We start from the raw sequence: 8,823 nt of genomic DNA on the forward strand, positions 1-8,823 counted from the left end.
AAACCGAACAAATAACTATGCCAATATTCAGATCAAGCCTATACTCCTAAAAAGCCGATTTACTAACCACATAAAAATGAATCTCTTACCCCTAAGGGTCGCTTTATTTTACCATAAAATTATTCTAATTTCATAAACTTAATATAAACCAAATTCTGAAATCAAAATTGCAGCTAATTTAAACTCTAGTAATATTACTTAGGGTTGATATTTGTTCGTCAGCTGTAAATATCCTGCTAACCCTGTCTCAGCAATACGTATATCAAACTATCGTGGACGTCGAAAAATCCGCTCCAGCGACTTGGTATAAAACGGCGGGCGACCGTGCACAATGCATCAGTCTCACTGTCAAGTAGAGAGGATACATACATACAACATGTACGCCAAACTGGTGAGTACTTCATATAATATCAAGTGTAAAAAGTTACCCTATATCTTAAAGTGAAAACCTTGATGGTTGCGCTCAAATTTTTATTGAAGTGTCGCCTTTTTTTGATCTATTAAAAATAATGAAGAACAGAATCTATTAATAATTTAGTACTTTACTATAATTCGATTAAGTTTTCAAACTAATATAAATATTTTACGAGACAATGTTTGGTAAATTTCTTTAGCACTCGCAAAAATTTTAACTTCATCACCAGAAACCTCTTTGCTTTTTATATAAGAGAAACTATTAAATTAGATAAATAATAAATCGACAATACAATCTAATAATGAGCTAAAATCAAACACATTTTACATATACAGAGAATTTGTTATTATAATTTAATTTTCGAATACTTTTTTCCCCCTAAATTCTACGCACAATTTATCAGAATAAAGTCGTATCAAATAGCCGGAATGTGAGCCTTAACTGGAATATAATATGAATAAATGTGTATTTATTGCTTAAATGTAATTAAGATGTATCAGATCGCATAGCGCATTCTTGTCGCACGCGACTACATCCTACGCAATACTCCGCGCCCACCCCAGCCCTATGTTTAGTGCCCACGAGAAATTTTGTCGACAAGATAACTGCATTGTTAAATTCCTAATATGCAAACAGATCTTATAATATGGTAAATTGTTTACTATCAAATGTAAACCATAGACAAAAAGATTTAGCTACCTATTAATTTTTGTTTTTATAACATTTACAAAGTGTATATCTTATTATGAAAAATGTAAATAATAATAATAATAAACTTTATTTTGATCTACACTTCTTTTTTGCTCATAGTTTGTTAGTAACAGAAAAAAAAAACAGAACTGAACAGAAGAGAATATAATATAACAAAAAATGTAAAGGCTAACAGCCTTACAAATAAACGCGGTATAAAGTTAAACTTAGGAATAAACTGAGAATAAGCAAATATTAGTACAAATTTTGCTTTTAAACAATTTATTTTTAGCAGATTATAGTGCTAAACATATCAGTTTGATGAAGACTTCTTTTTTCGTTATAGTTCCGATACATTGTTCTTAATAATAAAATAATCGATTAGGCATACACAGATTTCGATATATCGATTTTGTAAGTGCTCTACATTCTAACAATTAGGCAAGTGTCATTACACGATCAAATCAAGTGGTGCATAACCGCCCGAAAATTGCATTGTTAACGGATGTTTTTATTTTGATGCAATAATAGTTTGTTAATCCGACAATTTGGTTCAGAACGTTAATAACCAATTAACGCTTTTTTATTCAAGAAGTCCAGTATGTTCGTTAGATATTTTTTTATTGTTAGACAAAACAAAAGATTAGAAGAAATAAGAGTATGACTAACGTTTTTCAGGAGATATAGAAATTCATTTTAGTTTCATATTTAATTTTATTCTGTGCTTAACAATTCTCAAGCAAATGAAAGCAATTTCTGGTGGTAAATATGTAAATTATAGTTTAAAAAATTTAAAATAGTTAATTTACGCGAACTTAGTGATATTCTAATATGGCATTATGAATTAGTACAAAAGGCTTTTCTAGAAACTATTAACGTAACAGTTTCTTAGCAATAAAGCATTAAACTGACTCTACTTTTCATCGAAATAAAATTAATTTTGACACACATGTCTTACAATCTCTTACTGAATACGTTTCTTACATATTGTAACTTTTCTTTCTAGTTTGTCCTGTGCGTATTGGCGGGAGTAGCGCTTGCCCGCGAGTACCCCGCCGGCCTGCACCCCGCGGTCTGCCCCAACTACCCCTACTGCGACACCAACACCTTCGCGCGATTCACCCCAGACGGCATGCCCATCCCTGAGTGGGTCTACAACCCCTCCATATTGCCTGTAGCGCCCGCCGAGTAAGTTTATTAACTTAGTATTCTAACTGGTCTTAAGTTGGACATTAATTGCCTCATAGTCTTTAAGTGCAGATATTATATACAAGTATTATACGATAAGGTATTTTTTTATTTATTCGACTTAAAGAATCGTATTGACGTTATAACATAAGCAAATGTGCTGTGACTGGATTTTCTTAAGAAATACAAAAAAAAATATATCAAAGTTAAGCTTTTGGCAAAACATCAACGCATGTTCCTCAAATGTATGTGATTAAAGATTTAATTCATCACCGATTAACGCGTTCCATATTTACGTAACGGTAACGATGTTTTCGCATGAAAGTGTTGCCAGCCGAGTTGGCACCGAAGGTTTCATATCATAAAAATTAATCAATGTAATTTTGTTCCAGCCCACACGCAAATGCCGCTCCTAAATACCCTGCCAACTTCAATGCCGCGGCGTGCCCCAACTACCCCTACTGCTGGTGAACAGATCTCAACATGTCCCCCAAAATGCAAGAGTTTCCTAACATAAGCTAGCTTTGATATTCCACCCAAATATCTAAGCAATCTTTACAGCCTCGTTTTATCTGAAACTCCAAGCCATTATGTCAACCCCACTGCCATAACATTTAATATGTGTAAATATTCGGGTTACATTCTCAAAATGCATTAAGCATTTAATTTTTTTTTGTAAAGAAATTTGTAAAAATTGTAAATAAAAAATTAACTATAGTCTATTTTTTCTTTATACGCCTTAAATCTATCAGTACATTTTCACAGACAAAAACAAAAGCTGCTCTACCAATTACTAAATTAAACGCATTTTTTAAAAAGAAATATCTATCTACGACATACTATGTACACATAGACGAATCTAAAATTCCACCAAGCAAACAGATGGCCACAATACATACTTCCGAAATTTAAAATAAAAAAAAACAAAAGAAACAATAATTATTTTAAAATGTGACTTCGCCTTGTGCAAGTTATCATTTGCAAGAGGCCAATGTATTCAATATTTAAGCAGCGTATTGTATTGTAATCACTGTTTACAAATAGGTAGCGCAAGGACTTGATTCCGAACGCAACAGGATTCCCGCGCGGTCAACTCATAAGTGTCACTTGTCAATGTCACATTGACGTGTTACTAAAAACATTACTCTTTTAGGCGGGAAATTTTTGATAGGCACATTTTTTTAATGAACGAGAATTCTACGATGTAATCATATTAATCATACTTAATACTATAAATGTGAAAGTTTAGATGGATGGATGGATGGATGGATGTTAGAGTTTGTAGCTTAAACGGCTGAACGGATTTTGATCAAATTTGGTAGAAATGTAGAGAATAGTCTGAAAGAACACATAGGCTACTTACTTTTGTTTTTTTGTATTCCACACGGATGGAGTCGCGATTGAAAGTTAGTAACATTACAAAATGCACAAGCTAATTGCGAGAAAATACGAAAATAAATAACAATTACAAAACATAATATTCGTTTCTTACGTTACTCAAAATAATTTCAATATCACTTACACGATTGAATACCTCGAAACGAATAATTCATTTTATAATAAAGCATTTTTATTCTTTGTCGCGCATGTGCAATATTACGTGTCTCGAAACAGTTTTGATGTGACGCCGTTACTTCGAAATATACGCTCAGTTCCAATTAGTAACGCACTTGCCGAATTAACCGCGCAATGTATGAAAAACATTGAAAACTTGTGTAATACGAAGACCTATAATGTGTTTTAATTATAATCTATACTCTATTCTATTCGTAAATGGAAGGACGGAAAGTTGAAAGGCAAAGAATATGAAAAAATATTTATAGAACTGGCAACTGATAAAAAATGGCAAAGAATCTGTTATCAGTTTTGAAAACAAATATCAGAAAAAAAATAAGATTAGCTTGGCGTACATATCCCACAAACAATGTACACTAAGTGACCCCCTTAGTATTCACTAAATAACATTGAATGCAGTAGTTAGTTAGCATTAATATCTGATTTTGATACGATTAAACCGCCAACATGGTAATTTTAAGGATGTTAATGACGCGGAAGAATTGTCATTCATTAAATAATGTAGTCTAATTGTATACTTCCGTTAAACGCACTTTTACATCTTGTTTTGTATAATTAATGAAGACATACAAATGTTTCCGTTCAGATATTCTACATATAACCTTTTTTATCAACAAGCTATAAAATCTTCATTAAACATAAAACCCTTAGAATAATGTGAGGTCATAGTTAAATTACAATCTATCATAAATACATTTTAATAAAAAAATTACGTATCTATTTACCTGTATGTCAATTTAGTTAAAAACAGAGATCCAACCACTTGTATTAAATTCATTACAAAACTTCAATGCGTCAAGAAATATAAATTTTACTATGAAAGAAAAACTTATTATTTCTGAAAACTAACCTCTTACATCACCAACACAAATATAATGAATATTTAAAATTACCCTCTTTGATTTGTATTAACATTTAATTTTTTAACATCAAAACATTTTTGTTAATCTACCATACCCTTAACCATTAGGCCTACATATTAAAAAATATTATAATTTATTTTTGCGGTCTGGTTACGAGGCCTTTAAGCCAACTATATCGTATCAGAACCTTAGCAACACCTTTTATAAAAAAAACAACAAACTAATTTAATTCTCTTATATTTAACCAAATATAGAAACTTACAAATGTTCATAGACATGGGATACAGGACCCATTTTTATCATCACGACCTCTGTCGGGTAAAACGACATTTTATTAAACGTATTAGTTTCAATTTCTCGTCCATTCTAGGATTATTATTAAGATATGTTAAGGCGAAATTGCTATCTAGTTTTCTATATAAGCTAATGAAGTATTCGGTGGCCGTTGAATTATAATAAAGTTAAGGAATCATCAACATTCTGCATCACTTCAATGCTAATTTCTATATTTATATAAATGGAACACGATCTTAGATAGCGTCAATATACTTTTATATACCCTCTTATGGTCAAAAATTTAAAACCATTTAGATCTCATTAAATTAGACGAAAATTTGCAACGTTTTGCTTTCGGTTAAAAAATTACTTGTATGCAAAAACTGGAGTAAAAAACTGATTCTTTAGATGTGAAAATTTTAATAAGTGTGTTCCTACTTATTGCTTACTTACCTTTCTTGGTATTCTGTATAAACTAGTTATACTACGTAGTTATTTCAAGTGGGTATATCCCAAAATAGTTATACAAAAATAGCGTTATCCCTGTTTTTTTCATCGAAATTGATAAGGATAGCAATATTTGTTGACTGTTTCGGCAGGAAACCCACGGTAACGAAAATAAAACATTTGAGATTATGTCAGGGACAACAATAATTTCCGCATTACTTATAACTCGTAATATCTACCCACAGACCTACGTACAGTCATGTGTTTATAAGTATATATTTATTGTTTTAGCATTTGGTTGCAAAGAATTGTCCCACGTGTTTTCTGCATTGTTCCATTTATTAATATCAAAACAACCTATAACCGTATTTTTATTTAATGTTAAAAGTTGACAACTTTATTTACATTTTACTGGCACTAAAATGAGACACTTTCCTGGTTAGTTTGTTTTCGAAAAAGTTGTTTTCATCAACAAAGAGGAAATATTCTGCGATTTTTTTAAAGTCTTATATAGGAAACACGAAAATTTTAAAAATTGCCTCAAGGACGTAGTGTAGGCGTTTTGTATTTAGCACAAATTGCTTAAATTAAAAAATAATAAATAATTTAGTGTCACAATAGACACATGGGTGTATTTTTCTGTTCTTCCGTCGTCTTTTCGTAACGTTAATGTTCTGTTTTATCATCTGCAAACTCAGCTGTTCTTCTAGAAGTTTCTTCAATGTCTTCATAATGTCATCCACCGATGTATGTTTAGTTACGTACTTTTCTATCTTCATGAAGACAGAAGCACAGCTCTCAGGAGTCATCTTTATAATAATTATTATTTAATAATTTTACGAACACGTCAATATTATCTAAATTTAATATCAGAACTGCAATATACCTATTTATTTTTTTGCTATTTTATTTTAACAGGCGTTACATATAAGGGATTTAAAGTTCAAAGTCTACCTTATTTAACATGGGTTGAAGAGGATTTAAAAGAGACTGTATTGTCGCTTCATAATGTAATGATGGTTTAAACGTCAACCAGCTGTAATTTGTAGTCGAAGTAGTTCTCTCTCGACTTCGTGAATGTTTTATCAAATATTCAATCTGCGAATTATATTAGTGAAAAGTTAACAATTTGGCTTCATCACAAAGATACCATTACCTTGTAAAGACTCATTATTAATACGAAAATCAAACTTACATATTGTGCAAGTACCCTTGGCGTAAAACTTTGTTCTGAATAAATTCGTTGCGATTCTTTTTTCAGGAACATTTTTTTAACTTTAACTCGGTAGACTGAAGGGGAAAGAACAGCTTGTGTAGTTTAAAGTGAATAAATAAAGCTTCCATTATTAAGTGCATATTGATTCAAGATAACGTCCAGAATTGATATTTAATTTTGTCGCCAATCTATACGGCTCAAGTGGTTGGTTTAAAGCTTATCACTTCAACTAAGGTTCAATTAAACCAACCCGCAAATATTGAACGATAAGGTAACCAGTAAAATGTTAACGAATGATATCTATATTCTTAGTTACAATTATTTAAAAATATAATACAAATTACTTTACATAAATAACGCGATAAAACAATTTTTTTATTTATTTTGCGTATCACTTTTAAGTTTAATGCGTGGATCATTTGCGTTAAATCCATTGCCCAAAAAAAGAAATTAAAACTATTAAAAATGACGTTGCCAAAAAATGATTTCATAAAATGAGTTTTGGCTCTACAAGTGATGGAGTTTTAAGGAAAATTATTAAGAATGTTATATACAGAGTGATAATTATATCGAGAGCGTTCTGTTGTGTGCCATTGGATAATATTACAAGCTTTGTGAAGAAACCGAAGTCAAAATCGAACGTATCTGATCGTATATCTAATGTCATTAGTAGGTATAAATCAGGCGACGCTAAATCCAAGCCTACGTTAAATAACCCAAAAGAACAAATAAGTTCCACACCCCAGAAACGTGGTTCAACTCGATATCTAATATACTTACCGAAAAGACCGAAGAAAAATCACAAATGCTTCCAAATAGATCCTCTCAGCATCGACAGACACGACAAAAACTTTAAAATGTGGAGCATCAGAGAAGTAAACTCATTACACAAAAAAGGGACAAAAGATTTATCAAATTTGGTCATAGACAAAAGTTACATAACACACGACGGTAAAGTGATAGTTAAATTAAAGAAGAAACCTTTTAGTTTGAAAAGGTTGTTTTCCAGTAAACCTAAAGTGGGCGTTAATCATTCAATGACGTGATGTCAAAATGAAAAAAAACTATCCAAAAGGTAAAAAATATTTTTCATGTTCGATTGAAGTTTTTAGTTTCGTCTTGTAGTTGTTAAATTTTTGAGGTTATGTTGTTACAAAGCATCAATAAAATACAAATTATATTATGTGAATCTTTATTAAACAACGTAGTGTGAATAATTATTTGGTAGTAACTTATAAAATACCGTTTTTGGTAACTGAAGGAATGTTTTATCACAGAAGAAAATGAGAAAAATGCCCTTTAGTGGCTACCGCACCTTAATACCCTATTTTCTATTCAAAGCGTGTTAACCTCTAAAAAACAAAATAGTGCAATATAAAACTACAAACTTTTAGCTACTTGTGCCTTAATAAAAATAAATAGCAATTTAATTCAACTAAAATTTTAGCTAAATAAATAGATTTTGCTAATGGCAAGACATTAATTTGTTTTAATCTTTGTTTGAGCTGAGTATGGCCACATTGCAATTGCGGGCGCCAAGCGCAATAACAAAGCGGGTTTTATAGTATTTAGTAGAAATTGTAAAGAATAAAAGCAGATCGCATCACTTCTATTTATATTGTCTTGGGCGTGTTTAAATATGTACAATATAATAGCAGTGCTAAATGCTGATAAAATCAATGAACGATCCCTCGTGTAATGCCGATATCTGAAATAAGAAAGGACACTTATTGACTTTTATTACAATAAAACAAAAAAAAACTATAAACCATAAACAGTTTGAATTTTTATATAATCACGTAACAATTTGAGGGCGTCGGTGGTTCTGGGGTTTAAGCACTTGACTAATCTACAGGTCCTGGGTTCGAATCTTGCCGTACCAATGTGATTCTCGATTTTTTACATTTCATTATGTACATAATTTACCCGCCGTTCTTACGGTGAAGGTAAACATCGTGATGCGACATATCGGTGAAGAAATTCAAAGACATGTGTGAAGTCAACCCACATTGGGCCAGTTTAGTTTTTTTGAATCGACATCTACAGACTCTTGGTCCGTGCTCTTTTTTGCACAGTTTATATCTTCTTTTTTGTTGAGTAATCCTTGTGCTACATTTTTTTTTTCATTATTAATAGTTTGCATCCCCCCCCCC

At 31.3% G+C, this 8,823-nt stretch overlaps 2 protein-coding genes across 2 annotated transcripts in view; one reads left to right on the forward strand and one right to left on the reverse strand.

The window, feature by feature from the left end:
• Nucleotides 1-301: 301 nt before the first annotated feature.
• LOC106101881 (cuticle protein 1) lies at nucleotides 302-3,010 on the forward strand. The gene is made up of 3 exons (XM_013281235.1): nucleotides 302-391; nucleotides 2,112-2,293; nucleotides 2,686-3,010. Exons 1-3 carry the CDS (start codon nucleotides 332-334, stop codon nucleotides 2,762-2,764), a joined length of 321 nt encoding a protein of 106 aa, XP_013136689.1. The 5' UTR covers nucleotides 302-331; the 3' UTR covers nucleotides 2,765-3,010.
• Nucleotides 3,011-7,845: 4,835 nt separating this feature from the next.
• LOC106101940 (glucose-6-phosphatase) overlaps nucleotides 7,846-8,823 on the reverse strand; it is a 4,208-nt gene continuing 3,230 nt past the window's right edge. The window contains exon 7 of the mRNA XM_013281327.1: nucleotides 7,846-8,378. Within this exon, the coding sequence (XP_013136781.1) occupies nucleotides 8,150-8,378 (229 nt within the window). The 3' untranslated portion in view covers nucleotides 7,846-8,149. The remainder of the gene's footprint in view (nucleotides 8,379-8,823) is intronic.

Source organism: Papilio polytes, unplaced genomic scaffold (assembly GCF_000836215.1).
Source record: "Papilio polytes unplaced genomic scaffold, Ppol_1.0 DF823935.1, whole genome shotgun sequence".
Lineage (NCBI taxonomy): Eukaryota > Metazoa > Arthropoda > Insecta > Lepidoptera > Papilionidae > Papilio > Papilio polytes.